The sequence below is a fragment of the Grampus griseus genome (assembly GCF_964374135.1).
Source record: "Grampus griseus genome assembly, chromosome: 20".
Classification (NCBI taxonomy): Eukaryota; Metazoa; Chordata; class Mammalia; order Artiodactyla; family Delphinidae; genus Grampus; species Grampus griseus.
Genome location: NC_139014.1, coordinates 28,971,274 through 28,996,218, shown reverse-complemented (window position 1 = coordinate 28,996,218; position 24,945 = coordinate 28,971,274). Strand labels below are relative to the sequence as shown.

The following is a 24,945-nucleotide window of genomic DNA, read 5'->3' as shown; positions in this document are numbered from 1 at the left end:
CTAAAACTAGTCCATAAAACTTACACAGTATTAACTCTTTTAGTCTTTTTCTTGCCCAAGAGCATATTAGTACCTGTCTCTTAGTAAACTTTCCCTTGTGAAGGATTTTGCAAAAACAGAATTAAAGTTAAGCTAGTTGCCTTTGTCTTTCTCTTACTGTCAACATGGTTTTTTTTCAGTCTCAGATCCCATGCTGATCTCTATGACTGAATATCATGTTGAGTTGTATCAGGAGTTTACCTAGAGCATAAAACCTTACCCTCCAGATTACAAATCCTTCCAATTTCATAACCATTCGCGTTAGTCCTTGATACTGAAAACTTTGGAGAAAAACATGGTACCTTTAGAAATTTTATAGTGCCTTGAAGGACTTTATTGTTAAACAGTTAGATTGAGGAATGTTGATACTTGTTCATATTACAACTTTGCGGTTTGATTCTTGAATCTAGGCTGTCGTATTACAATAATGGCTCATTGATCAAGAACGATGGGACATAAAATTTAAACTAAAATGAAATACTGGTTTGGCATTTGAATGGCTTTGTTTTATTTTTTTAAGGCTCTGCGAACATCGATAGATGCTTATGACAACTTTGACAATATCTCGCTTGCTCAGCGTTTGGAAAAACATGAACTCATTGAGTTCAGAAGAATTGCTGCTTATCTCTTCAAAGGCAACAATCGCTGGAAACAGAGTGTGGAGCTGTGCAAGAAAGATAGCCTGTACAAGGTGAATAAAGTTGGTGGGGGTGGGGCTCTTAAGCCAAATACTAGATGATCTGTGTTAACCCTGGAATGGTATATTATAAGTGGTTATGGTCTATAAAAGTATTAGTTTTTGCAAGTATGAGAACTGCCTTTAAGCTCCTGCTTGAGGAGATGATAATTAAGTCGATTTCTTGATTCTGGAGGCTGTCTTATGTTTATGTCAAACGTCTCTTTGTTTTTAAAAAAAAAAAAAGCTTTACCTTGTCTTTTCCTTTTCTTTCAGGAAATCCTTAATTTAAATGATATAACTGGGAGGTTTTTTCCCCATTGTATTACTTAGTTTACCAGTTCAGTGTATTTGAATTTAATGTTTGACCTTCATCCTTTCCTTTAAATAGGATGCAATGCAGTATGCCTCTGAATCTAAAGATACTGAGTTGGCTGAAGAACTCCTACAGTGGTTTTTGCAGGAAGAAAAAAGAGAGTGCTTTGGAGCTTGTCTCTTTACTTGTTATGATCTTTTAAGGCCAGATGTTGTCCTGGAAACTGCATGGAGGCACAATATCATGGATTTTGCCATGCCCTATTTCATCCAGGTCATGAAGGAATACCTGACAAAGGTAATGGCACCGCTGAGAACTAATTATCTTGAGGATATGTAAAATTCCATGTACAGACTTTGTTTTCAAATGTTTTTTTCTCTAGTAGAAGTAATTTAGTTGATCATAAAATATTCCTATCCTCCAGTAATTTTTAATATCTCACAAATGACATTGAATGGAAAGGGAACTCAAACATAACTTGTCAGAATGTTTACCCTCAGAATACCTCAGAATGTATTTCTGAGGGGCGAATAGTATTATGTCCATGTTGTATGGGTTTTTTTGTTTTTGTTTTTTTTTTAATGTTTGATAGAAACCTTTTTGTCAAAATAATGTCTTCCTCAAATCAATTCTTGTAACTCAGATGACCATAACTTAGTAGTGTAGATTCCCTTCTGTTTGGTCGGTTCTTGACTTTAATATGTATGTCTGTTTCCCCTAGGGAAGCTACACCTATATTCTTAATAACCTGTTAATCTTCTCAATATTTTGATAGTTTAACCCCTTATTTAAAAATATTGTAGGAGGTTAACAATTAATGACACATTTCGTAAAAGTGCATTAAACAAGCTGGGGGTATAATCATTTTATAAAATTCACTTATTCATCTTAATGTCCATTTTTGATGTTAAGATGTTTTTTACTTACCCCTGTCCTCAACAGTTACTAGCTTCCATACTATAGAACATATTTAAATGGTCCTAAAGAATCCATTTTGTCAAAGCAAAACATGCTTATTAAAATCAGAGTTTCATATCTGATCTCTTCAAAATGCCTGAGTTAAAGTAGGGGGAAGAGCACTACTAACAACCCCCAGTATAACTGAATATTTCCTTGGGCTGCCATCTAATTAGATATCATGTGTTAGTTATAATTTTTTAAGAATTAACATTTTCTGTGTATAAACTGCTTAAAGTCCAGCGTAAGAGGAAAAACATTCGCCTTGTGTCTTAGCCATAGATGAGAATAGCTTCTTTTCTTATGCATAATGCCAACTTGTGAGACCTGGCTCTAAGCTGCTGTTAACCGAAGTGCTGTAAATTTTACTAGTGATTAAGCTGCTTTCTTTCACACTGACTCTAGCATAAACTCTTCTGCGATAAGCTCTGAAGTTAAAAAAAAAAAAAAATTCTAAGTTTTGCTTCCAGTATGCCCTTATTTTCACTTTTCTCATACCTTTTTTAGTGGTTAGATGTTTCTCCCCTAAACCTTTGTTGCTGATTCTACCTTTTTATGCTCAATATGGAATTTGATTTTTTTCTAAGCTGCACCTTCTGAATTCCTTTGCAGGTTGATGCAATAAAGGAAAAGGTGAAAGTTGATTCTTTTCCATCTTTAAGTCTGGAGGACTAAGTCTAAGGAATTTGCATGATTTTTTTTCCTTCCTTTTCTACACTGCTGCTGCTGCTTTTTCCCCCGATAAATTTTCACTAAAGCCTCTGCAAGTCCCTTGAAACATAACTATAATAGAGCTCTAGGACATTAGTAGATGTTTGCTACTAATCGGCTAATAGGCTTTAGGAAGGGCAGGAGGCTAATCAGTAGTTGGTTCACAGTCTCTCTTAAATATATTATTAAAAACTGAGCATGTTGAGTTTCCATATTAATTCCAAAGTTTCAGGAAATTTCTCTTCCCTGTCAGGGTATCTGGACCATAATAGGATTTTCTCAATACTCTAAGTAAAATTAAACAGCCTCTGGTTTTATTTTGTAAGCGTGCCTGACAGTTGCTGAATTTATATATGTATATACATGCCCTAAAAGGCTTTTTGGGGTTTTTTTTGGTATTGAAGGACTGTGATCCAGTTTCTGATCTCTTGATTCTTACTAATTTTTTGCTGAAAGTAGATACGAGAGATACTAGCTGCTTCCGAAGAGACTTTCCTCATGTTTCTCCAGGTGTCCAGTTCTTATGGTGCTAGTCCATTTTCAAGAGGAATCAAAACTTTTAAAATCATCAGAGTAGCTTGCTGTAATTGTTGCTAAGCAACATGGATTATTTCTGTATATAATGAAACAATATTAACTTATACTTTCTGTAATAAGGTACATCTCTGAAGCTACAAATTTGCTCTTATCCATCCGTTGGCTTGTCCAAGGTCAAATTTAGGTACCTTTTGGTCACTGCTTCCTTCATTGGCTTGTCTCCATCCCAGTGTAAATGAAACAAACTTAACAAACTTACCTCTGGTATCAAATTGTGGTGAGAAAAGGGTGGGAAGGTAAAGGACAGTTGAAACAATTTAAAAGAATTTGGAGGGGGGACAGTGCCTTGGAATTATGTTGAACCAAACTGGAGTCACCATTGGAACTTAGGGCAAACCTGAGTAAAATGCATCGTGTGTGAGGCCCTTCAGCAGCTAGTAAGCAAGGCAGTTAGAAAGCGTGTGTGTGAAAAATAGGTAATTGAACTGCAGTGTTATGCATTGTTTTAAATCAAGCATGTACAACAGTCGTTGCAATTACATCATACTACTTTTGAAACTCTTAAAGCATTGCTGTGGGCTGTGTGTGTTTCTTGAGAGCCTGTATAGCAACAGTCATCTTCAGATCTCACTTCTTGCTTCAGTACTTTTGCCTTTTTTTCATGCACACATACACCAAAGTAACTGACTGCATGTTAACTTTTCCTCTGCAGCATATTGCAGTCTTTGTGGAAAAGCCTTTTACATTATAGTGAATTTTCAGTAGTACAGATGGAACTGAACTCAGTGACATACTTACCTGTAATTTTTCTTTTTTAATCCAAGGATCAGAAACTTTTGTTACAGCTCTTAACAAAAGCTTGTGTTCATAAAAGCCTTCTCTGCTTTTCTTTTTTGAGCAGTCTAAATTGGGTCAGTGGAAACAATAATTGGATGTTGCTGTGCCAGAGGCTGTCCCATTAAATAGAAAAATCAAAAATTTTTTTGCTTAGCTTGATATTACTCCTTCAAAGTTGTTACTTTTTGTTTCGTCCCTATGCCCAACCTGCCTATGTCTGTGCCTGGGCATTGTGACATTGCTAGCTCTTCTAAGTCTTTAATGTACTTCTGTAATAGGACTTCTGTCTTCAACATCTGACTCAGACATTAACTTTTAAACACGTGTTCACTTTAGATTCCTTTCCTTGAAAGTCTGGAAATGTATTATGCAGTGGTGGTTTTTTGTTGTTGTTTGATTTTTCTTCTTAGAAGTTATTAACATACACGCATCCATATTTTTTTTGTATAACCTCTTTAGCTATACTTATAGTTTTGTATAACTATTTAGGTTAACAAAACCCCATCTGACTGCCCTTGATGGCACACACTGTGCTTTAAATTATAAAGCTGCAGTAATTTTTGTTTTAAGTTTGGGTGCCAAACAGTGGGTGTTTCTCATGGTACTTATACTGCATAGTAGTCTTTAATTCGATATTGGGGTAATTTGTAACACATGAGCACTTAGGTTATAAAATAGAAAAATGGTATACAAAAGCAAACTAACCCATCTTCCTAGGGTAGAAAAGCCACATTTTATCTGAAGATGTCTAGAGTCTACCTGAGCTTACTTTTCTCACATTTTGCTCCCTGACAAATTAGGATGGATTAGACGCACATTTATGGTATTTAATAGAAACAGTTAAAATATGTATAAAATACTGTCCTAACCTTAATGGCCTATGTGAGGATTGAAACACTATTTTAAACAATTTCAAATAGAGACTAGGCGCTGCTTTAACCTTTTTGGGACCCAGTCTATAATAGCCTTTTCAGTGAAGTCTGCATGTCTTTTTTTGTGAGTGATTTTTCACTATTGCCTTTTTTGAAGAACATGCAGTGAACATTCATAAAAAAGTTCTTTCCTGCACTCTGCCTTCCCATCTCAGCGCACTTAGGAAAGCCACTATAATAGATAACATTGAGATTTGAAGTTTAGTTTTACTTCAAGTATAATGATAGACCAACTATAAGACTTTTAAATACAGTCTAAGAGACAAATATAGTACAGTTTAAAAGGTAAATGGAAGTGGTATGGTGGAGATTCCCTAATCCCAGTGTCCTAATGTCATTCTCCCCAGTCCTTCACAGAATTCCAGATTCAAATCATGTTAATCCTAGAAGGAACTCTGTAGATTATCTCATTCAACTGACTCACTATATAGACAAGGAAATTTGAGGGTCAGTACAATGGTTTGCCAAGGTCACACAACTAGTTAGTGGAAGGATCTATGTATTCCAGCTCTTTTCTTCCACTAATATATTTGGACTCCTCTACAGTATTATTTCTGTCTGATACTATCCAGTTTTACTTAGAATGGCTAGCATATAGTAGCCACTTGCTTCTTTGGCTTAATTAAAAGCAAAAAATGTCTTCCTCAAAGAAGTTGGGGGAAAATCAGGCATTCCTAGTTCCTTCTTAGAAAACAGAGCATCAACACATGCAGCCTGTCTTTATATAAAAAGATTGAATGTGGAGCCACTTGAATCTTAAACTTCAGTCCACACGTTATCAGTATTGACAGAAGCTGTGCACAGTTGGCAAAAGATAGCTCATTCTGCACAAGTGCTTATCCAGTCACTAGACTCATTTCACTTTTTTGAATACCATTTCCTTTGGGGAGGGAAGTCTTGCCAGGTCATGAGTTCATTATTATTATCTTTGATAGGGTTTAAACTTCATTTGAGAAAGTGGTTCCTTCTCGTTGTCTCCCTCCCTCAGGCTGGCTGCATCCTAGCATGCCCAGTTTTAGCCTGGCGTGAGCTTTTATGGCATTTATAAATCCCTCCTTCCTGAGGGTTTATAATGACAGTGCTAAAAATCACCTTGACTGAAGTATGAACATTGCCATTGAATTTTAGGGGGGCTGAGAATGTTCTTTCTACTCTAGTCTGTTTTATTTTGACAAAATTTAACATACTAAGGCTTTTCCACTTTCTGCCATAAACTAGGTTTATAATACTTTTGAGGTGCTAATTACCATTCCCTGTTTTTCTCCAGGTGGATAAATTAGATGCTTCAGAATCACTGAGAAAAGAAGAAGAACAAGCTACAGAGACTCAACCTATTGTTTATGGTAATCTCTTTCTCTCTTTAACCTCACAGAAATATAGTAGACAAACAGTTCATTCTGTGGGGATTCTATCTCAAAATAGAAATGTAGTAAGCTCTAAAGTGCAAAAAGCTCACTGAGTTAAGGAATAAGTCTATTATTTTTTTTCTGAAAACAGTCTTAAAGTGGGCATTGACATTATTCACTAAGATGATCTTTTTTTTTTTTTTTTTTTCTGTTGCTTTACTCACTAAGATAATCTTAAATGCAAAGGTAATCTCAAAAAACAGTCAGTTGGGGCTTCCCTGGTGGCGCAGTGGTTGGGAGTCCGCCTGCCAATGCAGAGGACACGGGTTCGTGCCCTGGTCCGGGAAGATCCCACATGCCGTGGAGCGGCTAGGCCTGTGAGCCACGGCTGCTGGGCCTGTGCGTCTGGAGCCTGTGCTCCGCAACTGGAGAGGCCACAATAGTGAGAGGCCCGCGTACCACAAAAAAAAAAAAGTCAGTTGAGATCATAACCTAATTTACCTAATGCCTGGTCACTGATTGCTTATTCATGAATTATTGAGAAAGATGTGTGGGTGAGCTCAATTTTCAGAAGTACAAAAGGTGAGAGAACATGCCAAGGTCATCTTAAGTGTACTTTACAGAAATAGTACATCTCTTTAAATTCTGACTAGGACAGAGAACTGGATAGCATTTCCATTTGAGAACTTTCCAGAGAGATAGGATCTTCAGACTCTCAGTGAATATTTAAGGCAATTTAATTTCTTCTTACATGTGCCTTTCTGAAATACTTCCCCTTTCCATTTCACTCATGGTGAACAGATTGATTTGAGCAACGAATTTGAAGGGTATAGTTTACAGCACTTTAAGCAGGTGGTGTTGGGAGGAGGGTATAAAATCATGGCTGCTGTATCTCAACCTGCTAAAGGGAATGATAGTATACAAATCTCTTATGCCATTATCTCTTTTTTACTATAGATAAGGACTTTGGGAATTTAGAGGACAGGGTAGTTTTGATAAAGTTGGAGAACATAAAGTAGATTCTTAGAGATGGGAGCAAGATGTTTGACATATTTGATATAGGAAACAGTAGAAACAAAAACAGGGTGGATGTAATAATTGGGGGGCATCTACTGAATTTGGCTTATCTTCAGGGTATTTAAATGCATAGTCAGTGCTTGTAGGCAGTTGAAAATGGGGTTGAGCCAAGGACAGCTGTGACAGTGCCACCTTCTCACCATTCCACCTGCCCAGCCGGCTAAGGAGAGGCATGATGTGGCACTACTTTGGCACTTCTTTCAAGCCTCTCCTTCCCTCCCCCTCAATTGCCTTGAAGTCTCTGCTGTTTGTCAGAGATTTGCAAACTCATGGGGTTTTTCTTTGTTGTTCTTGTTTTCTCATCATTCCATTGTGATACTAAGAAACTAAGAAGCTTAATGAAAAAATAAAATGCTTATGTTGTTAAAAAAAAAAAAAAGAAAATGGGGTTGAAATTTCAAGGTAGATGTCAGTATCAAGGTTAGAAGTGTTTTTTTAATAAACTGCTGGTTCCTGAAGAGTTCACTCACTGAAGACGGTTTTGGTTGTTATTCACAAAAAAGGAGAGACATGAGGTCACTTGTGGGAGAAATCTCGCCCTAGGTTTACGTTATAGTGGGAGATTAAGAGTAGTACCTCTTTTGCAGGGGGTGGGGAGAGGTGTTAGGTGTATTCTCCCTCTAAATAAGCCAGATTCTCAACAGGTCGTTTCCTGTATGTGTCAATAACTATTTAAACTTCATGAGAGTGTTAACTTAGTATTTGAAAGAGGTTGTATCCTCTAATGTATTTCACACCTAATGCATATTTGAATATGCCTTGTCTTTGACTTCTTTTTTTTTTTAGTACTGGATACTTTGCTAGAAATGCATTTGGTTTTGTTACCATTTAGACATGTCCAAATCAGGAATTTAAATCTAACTATAAAAGTTCAGTTGTGTTAAAAATATATCTGTTAAAAAATTGTTCCCCTGTGCTAATTATATTGTCACCAAATAAAATGTGCAAACACCGTGTGGTGATAGGCTTATTGCTAGATGTCTTGCCTAAGCATGTCGAGCATGCATGTGCTTATTGCTTTAAATGATGTATGAAGTAACATAATCACTGTTACAGTTCTGGCCTTCAGCCCTGCACGGTTTTTGTTGGCTGTTTAGGCAGGACCCTTCTCAGGGTGACTGTCATGGTGAAATTGAGACAGGCAGAAGTGCCCCCACAAAATTCATTCAAAGTAGAATGAATTATGTTGCTAGAGTAGGGAGACTGGGGTGTGATCATCCTACGATGCTAACAGTTTCTCCCACCTCCTTGCCCCCCACCCCTGCTCCTTTTTGTTTTCTTCTGTAGGTCAGCCCCAGTTGATGCTGACAGCAGGACCCAGTGTTGCAGTCCCTCCCCAGGCACCTTTTGGTTATGGTTATACTGCACCACCCTATGGGCAGCCACAGCCTGGCTTTGGGTACAGCATGTGAGACGGAAAGCTGATCCTGTAGTCGCCTATTTTCGTACCGAAACATCGTCTCTACCCGCTTCTCAGTTTATAACGGGGAAAACAGGCACATGTTCTTGTAACCTTTATTTCATGAAGGACTACTTTTTGTTTCTAACTGTAAACTTGGATCACGTATGTTAAAAGCTTATTTCACATTCCACATCATTTTAGAATTTATTTTCAAAGGGGAATAGTTTCAGTGTTTTATTCACTTGGGCTTTTTTTCTTCCCCCTCATTCTTTGAAGAAGTGCTTAATATTCAATCTGTTGTGAAGAACCTGATTTGCACTCCGTAGTGTTTAAAGAAAAAAAAAAAACTCTAATATTGAATCTCTTAAATTTAGTGTATGTAAACAGCTTACAGTATGTATTGTCTAAATGCATTTAAATCTCTTTTATTCAAAGAAAAGCTAAAGCAGAAATATTGGTATGTGACCATGCAAGACTGTCAATGCCAACAGAGACAACACTAATCAGCATATCCTACACTGGACTGCAGTGCTCTCCAAATTGTTTGAAAAATGCATTACAGACAACTTGCCTGACTTTTAAATGAGCGTAAAAGGCCCTCTAACCTATGCAGGTTTCCTCATTACACATATAGAAAATGCTAGTGTGGTTTTGCTCACTTCATATGTAACAGGTGCCCTTATGTTGTGCTGTATCCTGTGCTTTTTTTGTGGGACCATTCCATTCAGGAACAAAGAGCACCATGATTCCAATCTGTGTGTATTTACTAACCCTTCCCTGAGGTTTGTGTATGTTGGATATTGTGGTGTTTTAGATCACTGAGTGTACAGAAGAAAGAATTCAAACAAAATATTGCTGTTCTTCAGTTTTGTTTGTGGAATTTGAAATTACTCAAATTTAAAATAAATTACTGGACTGTGGAAATAACATGTAGAATGGCAGTTTTACTTAAATATCTCTCAAACTTAAACCAAAAGAACCATTTCATATTGGATACTGAGGCAGTATAGGAAGGCATGAGAGCAAAAGTGGAATGAAGATTGGGACGTGTGAAAACACTGCATTACACTGCGTGCACTCCAGTAGTTAATAAGGTACATGCAGTTGTCTAAAGAACCAGTCAGTGCTGAAGTGGGCTACACTTCTACTACCTCCATCATTTTAACCAAGGGGGCACTTTAGGTGTTTATCTAAGTATTTCATTTATGAAGAGATCATGGATGTTAAATTATATTGAAGTAAGACTATACAAGCATGTAGTTAACATGCTGTTCTTCAGCATGAATTGTAAAGGCCCCCAAATTGTGGGTATTTTAAGTTGATTGCTTTTAAACCAGTGTTTGAATTCAAGTTTTTTTGCTTATGGCTGAGAATGTTACTCTAAGTTCATTTCACTGTTAATTCTCAATAGTTAGAGCCCCCTAACCTAGCTTTGTATTGTTCTGTAACTCTAGGTCAAGCCATTGACCATAAACTCCACAGAATGTTTTTTTAAAACTTAGAACTCCTGCTTTTCCCCACCTTCACCTCCTCCCAACCCCCCAATCTTCCTATAGGAAATTATAGTATTAGTTGAAAAAATCCCTTTTCCTTCCTTGGCTTGTCATAGGGAAAACACCTTGCTGCTCAGGTCCTGGGCATCCTGTTGTTTCTCCTGGATCTCAGCCCCCTTCCTTCATCTTTGTCAAAATCAAGAGATTTTTCTCTTTTCCCTTCCCATTTAATAGAAACAAGTTAAAATACTTTAGTAAAGGTTTTCTTACAGCATACTTAAAGAGTTTTGTTTGTTTGTTTTTTGAAGCCTTGTTTTAATCTGGTGCTATGTCTGTGATACTGAGTTGCCCCTTAAAACCATCCATAATGGGCTACAGTAGAAAGGGAAACTGATGCAGGATATAACTTAGGTTCAAATTGAGAGCAAGCTGAACTTCTGAGCTTGTTCCTTCACCTGTAAGTTAACACTATGAGTAATTTTCAGGATTATTTGTAGGAGTGTGTTTAAATTACAAAACACCTAGCTCAATACTGGGCAGTAGTAAGTACTGTACAATAAGAGACAATGAATTGGTAATAAACTGTAATTTAAGGGATCTTCCCTAACTTTCCTCTGAATAGGATGATGGTCGACGGTCTGGGAGAAGGAACTAAAAACAAAACCAAGAGTACTAAGAGTTCTTTACCACTCTCTAAAGGTAACTGAACCAGGAGGGAAGAAGGGGAAAGAGATTCATAGGAAACTTTTCAGGAGGTAAACAGTTATCTGCCTCCCTAGGAAGAACACTTCTTCCTCTTCCTCCCTAGTATCCAAATATAGACATTATACCAAAAAAAAAATCTGATAATTGTTGACAGTCATTTCAACAGACATTGGTACAATAGCAAGAGACTGATGATCTCCAAGTAGGGCTGCTTTAATTTTCCATAAATTGATTTAGTCATGCAGATATTCTCACTGTCATGCAGGGGTCCCCAACACCTGGGGACCTGTTAGGAATGGGGCCTCACAGCAGGAGGTGAGCAGTGGGTGAGAGAGTGAAGCTTCACCTGTATTTACAGCCACTCCCCATTGCTCGCATTACCACCTGAACTCCACCTCCTGTCAGATCAGAAGCAGCATTAGATTCTCATAGGAGCATGAACCCTACTGTGAACTGTGCATGCAAGGGATCTAGGTTGCGTGTTCCTTGTGAGAATCTAATGCCTGATGATCTGAGGTGGAGCTGAGACAGTGATGCCAGCGCTGGGGAGCGGCTGCAAGTACAGATTATCATTAGCAGAGAGGTTTGACTGCAGACTCTCATCAAAACCCTATGAGTGGCAAGTGACAACAAGCTCAGGGCTCCCAGTGATTCTGCATTATAAAGAGCTGTATAATTATTTCATTATATATTACAATATAATAATAAAGTGCACAATAAATGTAATGTGTGTGAATCATCCCAAAACCACCCCCTGCCCCCACCCCAGTCCGTTTAAAAATTATCTTCCATGAAACCAGTCCCTCGTGCCAAAAAGGTTGGGGACCGCTGCTGTAGCGGTTCTCAAACTTCTTCTTAGGATCCTTTTTATTCTCAAATTACTGAAGATCCCAAAGAGCTCTAGTTTATGTGGGGTTTTATCTATTCATACTTACTGTATTTTAGTAGTTAAAACAATTTTTTTAAACTATTAACCATTTAAATATGACTAATAAACTCATTGAACGTTAACGTAAGCAATAATGAATTAACCATATTTCCCCAACCAAAAGTGAAGCAAGAAGAATGGCATTGTACTATTTTTTACAAGTCTCTTTAAAGTTTGTTGTAACAGAAGACTGCTGGACTCTCATAACTACTTCTGCATTCAATCTGTTATGTTTTGAAGTATATGAAGAAAATCTGGCCTCATACAGATATTTAATAAGGAAAGGAAGGAGTATTTTAATAGCTTTTCCAGATACTTGTGGTTAGTTGAAATGTGGACTCTTTTTGTAGTTATATCTGCCAAACATCCAGGTCTGGTTAACTAGATTTTGTCAGTTCTTGCAAGTAAAAATGTTTGATGACAAAAGCAGCTAGTTCAGCTCAGGACTCAGCCACAAGTGTTTTTCCTCAAGATGACAGTCACACTTCAGTGTGCACCAGAAGCGTTTGATGTTACATAAAATATAAAAACAAACAGTCAAGGATCAAATTTAATAATTTTTTACTGCTTCTTCAAGGACATGAAGTGAAATTTTTTAAACTAAGTGTAGGGCAGTGAAAACTACAATGACAACTGGTACAGGTAGGTGCCCCTGCCTTGATTTGTGAAAGGTGCCAGCAGTATTACCCACCATTGCCTTTTTATCATCACTGCCAATGTCAAAACAGTGGAAAAGGAAAAGAATGTCTTAGTATTAGGAAAATTGTTTTGACCCCCTGCAAGTGTCTTAGAGACCCCAAGGGCTCTGCAGAGTATACTTTGTGAACCATAAGAGTATGAACCCTATAAAATAAATATGAAAGTACAGGTGAGCTAGAAAACAAACATGATGTTTCCATAACTACCAGAATTTGTGTACTATTCATCCTAGTAGATATGCCATGATTTATTAAAATAATACTTATATCAGCCACAGCAGGCCATCCTGTTGGGAATGCACTTTTGAACCTAGAACCATCAGTCTCTGAGGCAAGCCTCAGAAATTACCGAAGCCAGAATCATACATTTAGGATTGGGTTCTTTTCAACTCAGTTACATGCTGTTGCATCACTTTCCAATCCAGTATAAACATTCTATTTAGAAACAGTTGATATTGTAGCATCCTTCACAGTTGCAATTTCTTCTGTGCTGTCAGATGCCAGTGTAAACTATAAAACTGACAAAATAGAACCTTTAAGACTGGCTGCAGTAGTCTTTAGTGTTCTGCCCAGACTCCACTGACCTTGGAGCTTGCGGTTGTGCTATATTACTGCCTACGTTGAAGTTAACTGCTAACTAATGCTAATTGCTGAAGTTAACCATGGAGAGCTGCAGTCACTTAACATGTGCCTGTTACCAAAATTCTCCCTGACATCATCATAGTTCTTAGGGATATACTGAAACTAGAAATCCTGTCAGGATCCCTTTTTGCAAAAAAGCAGTCAGGAAGCTATGTGGCTCTTGGGAGCTGGAACCTTCATATTCTGGGCAGCTGGTATAACGTAATTATTGGAATTATGTCATGCTAAGTGTATAACGATCAAAAGGGAAATAAGGTGCCCTTAAATAATTGTCCAGTTCTTAAGTTCTAGGTAAAGAAATAGTGGGATGTTGGGCTAAGCTACATTCACTTTACAATTACCATAAATTCCTACGTGGGCCCATTATCACCTTCAAGGTCCATACAAGTCACTTCGCAAGTTTCAATGCCTTCATTGTTAGGAAAGGGGGGAACTAAGGAGATGTAGGACCACTGCTGAGAAACTTTAGCCAGTGTGGGTTAGGGAGTGAACATGAAACACAGCACGGGTGGGTTATATCAGTGCTATAAAACCTCAGCTTTAAGACAAAGTTAGATTTTAAACCCATGATCTATTAATAATATAGGCAGTCATACAAAAACTGAAGGCAGGAAAAACAAACTACAGTTTGCACCTAATGGTAGTACCCCTGACCCCTGATCCTCCAAGGTGGGTAATAGAAGAGCTATTAACACACAAAGGGACCAAACCACACATAGGAAATGCTGTTTCCCACCTCGTAATCAATTTTATTGTGACCTTTGCCTCTCATCTTAAATATTTCTTGTTTCAGCACCCATCTCTTGAACCACCAGGACTATTTATTAACCAAACTTTTTTTTTTTTTTTCAGCCCAAGATAACTGTGTAACCAGGCCAAGTACATGATAGAAGAACACAGGAATGGATTTTCATCTCAAGAATACATAAGTTGGGGGAAAAAACTCAGCTTTTATTGTTAGAATTTGACAGTTTCAAACCCTTGTGGTGGTGGGATGACCATCATCATACAATATTCCACCTAGTAAAGTTTTAGGTGGCCAGTGACCTTATCAATTAGGTCTACTGGTCCTGGCCCAATTCCTAGAACAGTTCGAGAGCCTGGTGCAATCTGAGTACGTCCTGCATCTTCGATTAAACTTACAGTCAGTCCCAGAATTTCTGCATGGGTCAATAATTCAACTAGAGTTTTTTCATCAGGAGCTCTGACCACCACTTTGGGCTGGCCACAGTTTTCCCATTGTTTGAGTAATTCAGGGTTTCTCCTTCGAATTTGCTTGTAGGCAGAAACAGCAGCATGAGAGCACTGGGCAGCCACTTTCCCTTTTCCCATCTTTAAGTCACTTCGAACCACAAGGATCATTTTGTACTCCCCACCCTCTCCTAAGATGCTTGCTTCTGTTCTGGTGTCAGTGTCTGTCTCGCTCACTGAGCTCTTGGGGATCATTCTAAAGCGTTCTCGGAGTCTCCAGCCCAGGCACATGCCACAAGCAATGCCGGCAGCCATGCTGAGTGCACCAGGATTAGTCAAATATTCCATAACCAAGGGTTTGGAGAGCATCTGAAAGGAAAAGAAAGTTGTCACTATCTAGCAGTGGAAAGTTACAGGCTTATCAGATAAAACATCCTGACAGTATATAAGCAGCAATATTTTAATTCATCCAGAAAAAAGGCAAAATATGTTTTGGATCTTAGGCATGTACTATTTTTTCTCCCCTGCGTACTAGAAAAGGTTCAATACAGGTGAAGCAGTTTAGGTCATTTTGAATCTCAATGTGAGGAGTACATCTCTTTCTTGGATACAACAAAGCTCCGTTCCTCAATTTTTGCTAAGTCTTGTGGAGAAAGGAAATGTTCTGTTTTACCAAGATGCCTAAAGGATCTAGAGAAACCAAGATTAACTCACTCTTTCTGGAATATAGTGAGTGCTTATTTACTTGTGTCTTCGTACTGCACTAATTCTTAATGGGGATGGTACCAACCCCTCAGAGAAGTTCCTGGTTGTCACAACAACGGGCCTGGAGTGAGGTGCGCTGCTGACATTTACTAGACCTTGGCATGGAATGCTAAAAGCCTTACACGTGAAGATTTGTCCCACTGGACATTACTGTAGATGAAAAACTATTAATGTCTGAGAGTAGAACCCAATTTCATTTTGCATACGAACACAAAGTATTTTTTGCATAGTTTTAACACTCAATTTACCAGTAGTATAACTATCATATAAATCAAAGGAAGATAATCCTTTATCCTTATTATGTTAGAAATTCCTGTTACCCCAGCAAAGCTGTTCATGGTATTTGAATCATCAATAAAGCACTTATATCAGTCTACATTTGAGACTGTTGGATTCATGACGCTTCAGTGTATAGGCACAAACAGTCATCAGTTTCTTCTAGTGGAATAAATAGTATCTAAGCATTTATACATTGAAATACATGGGGCCATCATGTTTGTAGAACTTACAAGTGGTGCCCTTGGAATTGTACAGTGCATAATCTGTGTGGCATAGATGGCAGTCCTGGAAATACATATTTTACCATAAAGTTCTTTTTTATTCTCTTTTTTGTTAAAATTAGAACATATTAATGTTTTTGAAATTATATGGTAGGCAAAGTATGCAATGTTATCAAATATTTTAAAATGAGAATATAGGGAATCAAACTTTTTGAGATGTAATTCACATACTACAAAATTCACCTTTTTAGCATACAATTCAGTGTTTTTTAATATATCTACAATGTTGTACAACCATCACCACTATCTAATTCCACAACATTTTCACTGCCCCAAAAAGAAACCCCTACACCCATTAGTAGTCCCTTCCCATTTCTCCCTCACCCAGTCTCTGGTAACCACTAATCTACTTTGTCTTTATGGATTTGCCTATTCTGGACATTCATATAAATCAAACCATACAATATGTGGCCTTTTGTTTCAGGCTTCTATCATCCAGCATGATATTTTCAAGGTTCATCCACACTGTAGCATGTATCAATACTTCATTCCTTTTTTTTAAAAAATTTATTTATTTGTTTTTGGCTGTGTTGGGTCTTCGTTTCTGCGCGAGGGCTTCCTCTAGTTGCGGCAAGTGGGGGCCACTCTTCATCGCGGTGTGCGGGCCTCTCACTGTCGCAGCCTCTCGTTGCGGAGCACAGGCTCCAGACGCGCAGCCTCAGTAGTTGTGGCTCACGGGCCCAGTTGCTCTGCAGCATGTGGGATCCTCCCAGACCAGGGCTCGAACCCGTGTCCCCTGCATTGGCAGGCAGATTCTCAACCACTGCGCCACCAAGGAAGCCCCTTCATTCCTTTTTTTACTGATGAATAATATTCCATTGTATGGGTATACCACATATTATTTATCTGTTCATCAGTTGATGGACATCTGGGTTGTTTCTACCTTTTGGCTACTATTAATAATGCTGCTATAAATACAAGTTTTTGTGTGGACATTTGTTTTCACTTGTCTTGGGCTTATACCTAGAAGTCTCACTGCTGGGTCATACAGCAACTCTGTAACTTTGAGGACCTGCCAAACTATTATCTAAAATGGCTATATCATTTTACATTCGTTGCAAGTGACTTTATTTTTTTAAAAACTGTGTGTTGGGCCTGGTAGGGTTGAGAGCGCTTCTCTAGTGCCTTATGACTGAAGTCTCTAATTCAGAAACAAAAAAACCAATACCTTTGCAAACAGATCTTCATATAAGTTATGGCTGTCTCCAGCTCTCAAAGAAGGATTGGGAGGATTATGAGATAAATTGGGCTAACAGACCTTCAGTAATTGTTAGAGAATGATGGAGTACACTTAATATCTGAAGGAAAAGAAAATGACTATAAATTCTTTTGTCTCCAAACTATAAAAATATAATTTAACACATTACACTGCTATACTATGTATCTTGCTTTTCTAAGTCAAACGTACAGTTAATAAAAAAGTGAAACAACCCAATGTCCCCACATTTGCAATGTCAAATTCAAACCCTGCCCTCCCCAGAACAAAACTAATTTCCCTGAAATTGCTACTTAATGTTATAAAACCTGTATCTCCACTTCCTTGGAGTCCATCAGAATCCTTTACTATTCAGTTGCTTTCTGAACACCTACCAAAAAATCTCTGCATTTTATAGTAGTTCATGCATCTCCTTCTCTAGTTGGATCCTGTCTGGAGCTACCTTTTTTTTTTTTTAAATGGTTCAATTTCTCCATATCCTCACTAACACTTGTTATTTTCTTTCTTTCTTTCTTTTTTAAAATTTATTTATTTTTGGCTGGGTTGGGTCTTTGTTGCTGCGCACGGGCTTCCTCTAGTTGCGCAAGCAGGGGGCTACTCTTCACTGTGGTGCATAGGCTTCTCATTGCGGTGGCTCCTCTATGTTGTGGAGCATGGGCTCTATGTGCGTGGGCTTCAGCAGTTGTAGCACACGGGCTCAGTAGTTGTGGCTCGTGGGCTCTAGAGCGCAGGCTCAGCTGTGGTGCACGGGCTTAGGTGCTCCGCAGCGTGTGGGATCTTCCCCGACCAGGACTCAAACCCGTGTCCCCTGCATTGGCAGGCGGATTCTTAACCACTGCACCACCAGGGAAGTCCCTGGAGCTGCCTTCTTAAATGGCCAACTTTTACAGATACAGAGGCAGGAATACCAGGACAATGTGGTGAGGAACGTATTTCCAGAAGCTGAGAGCACTCTGAGACAGTCCATTAGTTTTGGGAAAAAACTAATGTGGGGTAGTTGTGGGGCAGAAGGTAGTTTGAGGCGGGGTCAAGAAAGAGAAACAAAGTGAAAGCAAAGCAGAAAGAAAAAGCAACAGATACAAGGGGCTGTGAAGAAAAAGGAAAGGTTTTTTTTTTTCCCTCTTAGGATGGAAAGATGAGTATATACAAATGTTGAACATATTTATATGTTAATGGATGGACCCAGAGAAAAGGTAGGTAGATGCTCAAGATAGGGAAAGAATAATTAATAATACAAAGCAGTAGGTGGGAGGCACCTAAGTCCCTGTGAAGAGATTTGGTCTTGGAAAGAAGGGACATCTTTCCCAATGTGACAGGTTTAGATGCAGGTAGGGCTGTGGATTTGGAAGCAGGAAATTGTTTCTTGGAGTTATTTTGTACAAAAGTCAAAGTTGAGAAGAGGAAGACTGAAATAAAAGTTACAGCAAAACACAGCAGGATTGCAGAGGAACATTGAAAACATGGTTAGGATTAGTAATGATTTTATAACGGTACCATACCTACCAGTTATGATCTTCTCCAGCAGTACTTAGCAGCCTGAGTATAGGTAAAAATATAGAAGAGATGACTTCATACTTCACAGAGAAAATAGAAGCCAGAAGACTAAAACCACATAACCTCTGCCTCCAAACATATAAACTAAATCTGCTGTACCTATATTCTTCCTTCATCCTCCCCATCTACGACAGATAGTTGGATTTATCCAAGTTTGAATTCTACTAAGAGTAAGCACCAAGATAAGGGGCATAAGGGAATTTAGGGTGAAGGCAAGAATGTTTGAAATGATAAGCCATGAAATCCACATTCTTATAAAATGATTTAAGGACAGGAAGGTGACAGAGGATATGCACATGCTATTAAGAAAAGGTATGATGGAAGTAAGCTGGAAAGGCAGATGGCTGTGGTTAGAGAGAGATGTCTGGGGTTTTGAGTTTGGAAATGGAACATTATAACGTGATGGAAAGTCCCGAGTGTAGCTACAGAAATAGGTTATCTGAATTATAGTCAGAAGTGTGTCATTAAGCTCATCTGCTTTCTTAATTCTTTTATTTTTATGATATATTGCCTCTTTCCTCCCACAAATATTAACTGGTTCTGCTCTAGGATCTGGGGGAATACAGGAGCACACAAAGGAGAAAAAGTCCCTTCTCTCATGGAGCTTATGTTCTGGTAGTGGTTTAGAGATGACTCAGTCCTAATTTTGAATTTCTTTCATTTTATTTTAAGAAAACTTCATGTTGTCATAGCTCAAAGCTTCAGTGGTACTTTGAAAGTATTGTGTCATTTGATCCACATAACTGTAAGAAGTTAGCATTAATTCTATATATTGAAAATGAGGAAACTGAGGCAAAGAGAAGTTAAAAAAAACCCAAATGTTTGCTGACTTCCTATGTACCAGACACATACCTTGTGAGACTAGGAATACGGTGAACAATACAGGCCACTGCCAGTTGTTCAGAGATGAGTGGAGGAGAAGACAAATAATTACATGGCTGGTAAATGTTATGAAAAGGCATTAGGGAGAACTTCCTTGGTGGTCCAGTGGTTAAGAATCTGCCTTCCAGGACTTCCCTGGTGGTGCAGTGGTTAAGAATCTGCCTGCCAATGCAGGGGACATGGGTTCGATCCCTGGTCTGGGAAGATCCTACATGCCAAGGAGCAACTACACCCGTGTGCCACAACTACTGAGCCTGTGCTCTAGAGCCCTTGAGCCACAACTCCTGAGCCCACGCACCACAACCACTGAAGCCCATGCACCTAGAGCCCGTGCTCCACAACAAGAGAAGCCACCACAATGAGAAGCCTGCGCACTGCAACGGAGAGGAGCCCCTGCTCACCACAACTAGAGAAAGCTGGCGTGCAGCAACGAAGACCCAACGCAGCCAAAAAACAAAAAAACAAACAAAAAAAAGAGTCTGCCTTCTAATGCAGGGGACACAGGTTCGATACTTGGTTGGGGAACTAAGATCCCACATGCTGCGGGGCAACTAAGCCTGCGTGCTGCAACTACTGAGCCCACGTGCCACAACTACAGACCTTACGTGCTCTGGAGCCCACATACTATAACTAGAGAGCCTGTGAGCCGCAACTACTGAGCCCTCGTGCCACAACTAGAGATCCCGTGCATAACAACTACAGAGGAGCCCGTATGCCGCAACGAAGAACCTGCGCACTGCAATGAAAGATCCCACGTGCCGCAACTAAGACCTGACACAGCCATAAATAAATAAATACATACATAAATATTTTTTTAAAAAAAGGTGTTGGGGAGTACATAAAGTGCTTTAGCTCAGTGTAGGAGGTCAGGGAAGGCCTCGTCAAAGAAATATTTAAAATGCAACAAAGGATCAGTAAGAAGATAGAAGGATGGAAGATCATTTCAGGCAGAAAGAACACCAAGTGGGCAGGCCAGAGGAGAGAAATACAATATGTCAAATGACCTGAAAGCAGTCCAGACTGCTGGAAGGTGGAGAGAAAGAGCTGCAGAGAACAAAGTGAGAAAGAAGGGCAGATCACAGAAGGCCTTGTAAGCCATGTTAGATGGTTTGGAATTTACCTTAAGGACAATGAGAAGCTGCTGCAGGGAAATGATTTTCGTTTTCTAAGAGATCACCTGGGACTTCAGTATAAAGAATGAATTAGAAGCTGGTAAGAACAGATACAGGGGATTGATCAGGAGGCTGCTATAATGTAATCATAGTAACAGTTAATAATTGCTAAATTAGGTTTTATATTAGGTGTACATTAGGTATTGACACTCTACATGAATTGTCTCCTTCAATGTTCCCAACAGTCCTTTAAGGTAAATACAGATTATCCCCATTTTTTCAGATGTGAAAATTGGGGTACAGAGAATATAAGTAGCTCACCCAAGTTCACAAAGCTAGTAAATGGTAGCCTGACTCCAGAGCCTGTGTCCTTAACACTACTGTGTTGCCTTTCCCAGTAGTCTAGATGAGATGACAGTCACTCAGAGAAGAGTAGTGACAATGGGAAAGGAAAGAAGTGGCTGAGGCACACCTGTATGATTTGGTGACTCACTGGAAGTCTGATGATAAAAGAAAGGGAGAAGTTTAGAATGACACCTAGATTTGAACAAATGGAGATTGCAAGTATACTATTTACTGATGAAGGGATTCTGGTGAAAGAGAAGGTTTGAAAGTAAAAGATACTAAAATCAGTTTTAGATATATTACGTCTGGTTTGACCAAAAGACATCCTGGTTGAGATGTCCAGGAAAAAAAAAAAAAGATATATCATTTAAGAGGTCAGAAGATAAGCTTAGGCTAGAAATACATATTTAAAAGAAATTAATATATAACTGAGATTACTGAAGTGATGAAAGTGGGTAAGGCCACTGGGTCAAGTATATCGAGGGAAGAAATGGCTAAACAGAACCTTGAGGAAACAAGCATTTAGGGATAAAAGGAGAATGACAAGGAATGACCATCATAAATGGTTAAGTCATCAGCACCTAGTTTCAGTCCTCTTTCACTGGTGTGCCTAAAATGGTGACAGGGCTGTACTGACATGGTACTTTAAGGCTCTAGACGCCTTTGCAGCCACAAAAAAAGAAAATAAAATTTAATTCTTACTAGAACCCACATCATCTCATAATGCATCTATCATTTAGTTACTACATGATGCTTACATATCAGCAGGACTTCTCTCTGATAATCTAACAACCAGACTACAAATAGAACAAATATTCAATTATATATATATATATAAATACACACACACACACACACACACACACAAACTTCTATGTCAAGAATTAGAAGGATTCTCTGCACCAATTTCTAGGTTGCAAAATAACCAAATATCCCACATACCAGACTCAGGTACTATCTGGAGAAAGGAACTACACATGAGTATGTGTTGAACATACTCGTCTAAAAGGTCATGATGGAAAGTTTCGCATTTTCTCAGCTTTATTTAAAAACAGATATACCAGTAAGAGTCATCATAAACAGAAAGCAGAAAAAGTTCCAGAAATAACCAAGCTTGTTTATCACTTCTGTCCCATATCTTATGAGGTCTCTAATTCTAAAATGTTGAAATTAATACTAGCATCTCTATTCTTTACGATGTTCTAATCTCCTATCAGCCTGATCAGATCAACATCTAACTCCTGTAAAAAGTGTTTCAGCCTGTCCCCTTTTCTGCATATCTATTATAAACATGTATCAATAAACCCAGTGCTTGAGACTAAGGTAAAAATAACTATCTTAGTCTCATAGACAATCCCGGGCAATGACGGCACTGCCAAAAGAACATGTCCTATAAAACCCTCCTCTTGGTGCCTTCTAATTTCTCAGCCAGATTAAACCTCTTTCACCAATGCTCATGATTCCATTACCTTCTGAGGCATGCTACTACCCCCATTTATCCTGTTCCACTGGCTACCGCTCCTTGGCCTTTTCCAACCTAAAAATCCTTCCTCTTTGACCCTTAAACCACTGCCTCACTTTTCCTCTTCCCTTCATCTCTAAACTTCTTCAGTTACCTGTCTCCCTTCCCCACTCACCTGAAACTGCTAAGGAATCAGACACCAGTTAATTGCCAAACGCAGCTGCCTCTTTTTAGGCCTCATCTTGAGTTTTCTGCACCACTCACTGACAACTTTTCTTTAAGCTTTCTTCCCTTGAATTCTTTAACCCAACGTTCACCCTAGTATCATCCTATCTTTCTGACACCTTTTTTCCAGTCTCTTTTTCTGGTTGTATGTCCTCTGTTGTCTCCTGCTGTATGTATTATCCAAGCTTACACATTTGGGCCTCTTTTCAGTCTGTACCTACGTTGTCCTATACAGCAACCATTAGCCAAACGTAGTCATTTAAACTTAAATTAAAACTAAATGAAAATTCAGTTCTTCAGTTACATTTAACAATATTTCAAGTGCTCAATAGCTCAACAGCTTAAAAGTGGCTAGCTGCCACTCTATGAGTTAGCGAGATATGGAACATTTCCATGACTGCAGAAAGTTCTATTGGACAGTGCTGGTTTATATACTCTCTTTCCATTCAATCAATTAATCAAGCAATATTTACTGAGGGCCTATTGTGCACAGTTCTGGACCCTGGAGAAGAGCACTGAACAATCTAGTAGGAGGAGATAGACAATAAATAGTTTGTGAAATGAAGAATCTCACTCATTCCTGAATTAACAAATGCTGAGGATTCCTAGAGCGTCTCCCTGGGCACCACACTTGAACTTCCAACTTCTGCTAGATTTTACCACTTAGATGTCTATGAAGTGGTCTAAACTGTGTCCTACACTGAACTCAGTATCTTCCCTTCCCTCTCAAACTTCCTGTAATCTTTCCATATTTGGTTCACTTGTGCCCTAGTTCATCCTAGTCCATCTGCCATTATAATTAATTGTACTTCTAAAGCACAAATCTGATCCTGTAATTTCTCTGCTCGAAAATCACTGGATAAAAGCCTAAGGAATAAGGAAACCAAGTCCCCCTAAAACTGAGTCCCTTACCGAGTTTATGATTAATCTCTCTAACCAAAACTTTATCCCTTTTCTTGTCCGCGGTGACCTCAACCCTGCACTAACTGAATACTAACCAACCAGAGTTGATGACTAAAATTGTTGTCAATAACACTGTCAATACACTAAAACTGCTGTTGTAGATATCATCTACCACTCAGGTTGTTTCTCCAGGGCAAGATGAGCTAACAGACCTCGAGCCATAGACCACCTGGCCAGAGAATCATAAACCAGAGACATCCTGACTCCTGAAACTACAATTAAGGAAAGTCACAGAAATGTTACAAGATGATTAATTCCAGCCTCTTTGTTCTTCCCCTTTAAAAAAAACCCTAACTCAAACACCAAGTTGGAGTGGATTTGAAGCTTGTCTCCCACTCCCTTGCTTGGGGCCCTGCAATAAAGACTGTGCTTTCTTTCACCACAACCCGGTGTTAGTACCCTTTGGGTACCCGTTTGCTACCCGTTGGGTGAGTGGACCCAAGTTTGGTGGGGTAACAATAAAACATAAATCCCTTTGCAGGAATTCAAAGAACTACGCAATTTGGTTTCAACCTACTTTATCCTCCTCTCCTGCTACACAGTGTACTATTCAGCCACACCAAATGACTAGGTATTTTCAAGCAGCAATCTCTCCCTGAAATAATTTTCTCCAATTAAACACACAAAAAATCCTCTTCACCCATGAAGGTGTAGTTCAAACCAAACCTGTCTCTTAAGTCTTTACCACCCCCCAGTCAGTCTTAATTATTTACTTTCCAGAGCCGCTGTAACAATAACACATAACCACTGTAGAGCATAATTCTCAACGTCTAGTACAGTGCCTGGGATTGTTAACGTATTAAATACTCCTTTAGACATTATGTCTGTGTGACACAAGGAGGCAATTTTTCGATCATATTCTTGGAGGCCTTTTCTTTCCTCGTAGGACTCAACAACTTGCTACGCTGTGGGTACTCAATAAATACTCAGCAGAGTGTGAGGCCTGCTCGGTATTTTCTCACATTCGGAACGAATCCATCAATGCTGCCTCAATGGAGGCGTTGCCTGGGAACTAGAAATTCTGGGTCCTTCCCCTCCCCAGCAGCTTGGTCCTTTCTTCCAAAAGACGACTGGCCGAACCGGAACAGTGGCTCCGGCGGCCACTGGGCGGAAGACAGTTTACGAAGAAGATGAAAGGGTAAGGGGGTGGTTATAAAATTAGATAGGAAGAAACATTCCAATTGGAGACAAAATGAAGAACATCCCCCTACCTGTGAGAGGCTGACCTACCTAGAAGACCTCTCCTCCAACTCAGCTGCGGCTTTGCGTTCCTCACTTCTGGGTAACAGACTCTTCTCTCGCGCGAGTTACCCCTTCCGGGGTTCCTTGACAACAAGTTCCGGATCAAGAACCGCGAAGAGAACAGTCATTCTT

At 39.1% G+C, this 24,945-nt stretch overlaps 2 protein-coding genes across 6 annotated transcripts in view; one reads left to right on the top strand and one right to left on the bottom strand.

Moving 5' to 3' along the window:
* Positions 1 to 14,287, top strand: part of CLTC (clathrin heavy chain) — a 65,072-nt gene extending 50,785 nt beyond the window's left edge. Inside the window, exons 29-33 of one of the 4 annotated variants that reach the window (XM_082678433.1) lie at positions 560 to 730; positions 1,107 to 1,328; positions 2,601 to 2,621; positions 6,273 to 6,348; positions 14,149 to 14,287. In XM_082678433.1, the coding sequence (XP_082534559.1) occupies positions 560 to 730; positions 1,107 to 1,328; positions 2,601 to 2,621; positions 6,273 to 6,348; positions 14,149 to 14,183 (525 nt within the window). In that variant the 3' untranslated portion in view covers positions 14,184 to 14,287. Of the gene's footprint in view, positions 1 to 559; positions 731 to 1,106; positions 1,329 to 2,600; positions 2,622 to 6,272; positions 6,349 to 8,715; positions 9,758 to 14,148 lie in introns of those variants that run through there. The other 3 variants (XM_082678431.1, XM_082678434.1, XM_082678432.1) reach the window with 3 other exon arrangements.
* A 20-nt stretch (positions 14,288 to 14,307) lies between these two features.
* PTRH2 (peptidyl-tRNA hydrolase 2) lies at positions 14,308 to 24,904 on the bottom strand. 2 transcript variants are annotated; one of them, XM_082678438.1, is made up of 2 exons: positions 24,802 to 24,904; positions 14,308 to 14,856 (listed from the first exon to the last, which is right to left on the bottom strand). In XM_082678438.1, exon 2 carries the CDS (start codon positions 14,854 to 14,856, stop codon positions 14,317 to 14,319), a length of 540 nt encoding a protein of 179 aa, XP_082534564.1. In that variant the 5' UTR covers positions 24,802 to 24,904; the 3' UTR covers positions 14,308 to 14,316. The 2 variants fall into 2 exon arrangements, with proteins under 2 accessions (XP_082534564.1, XP_082534565.1); XM_082678439.1 differs by having other exon boundaries at positions 24,783 to 24,893.
* Positions 24,905 to 24,945: the final 41 nt, after the last annotated feature.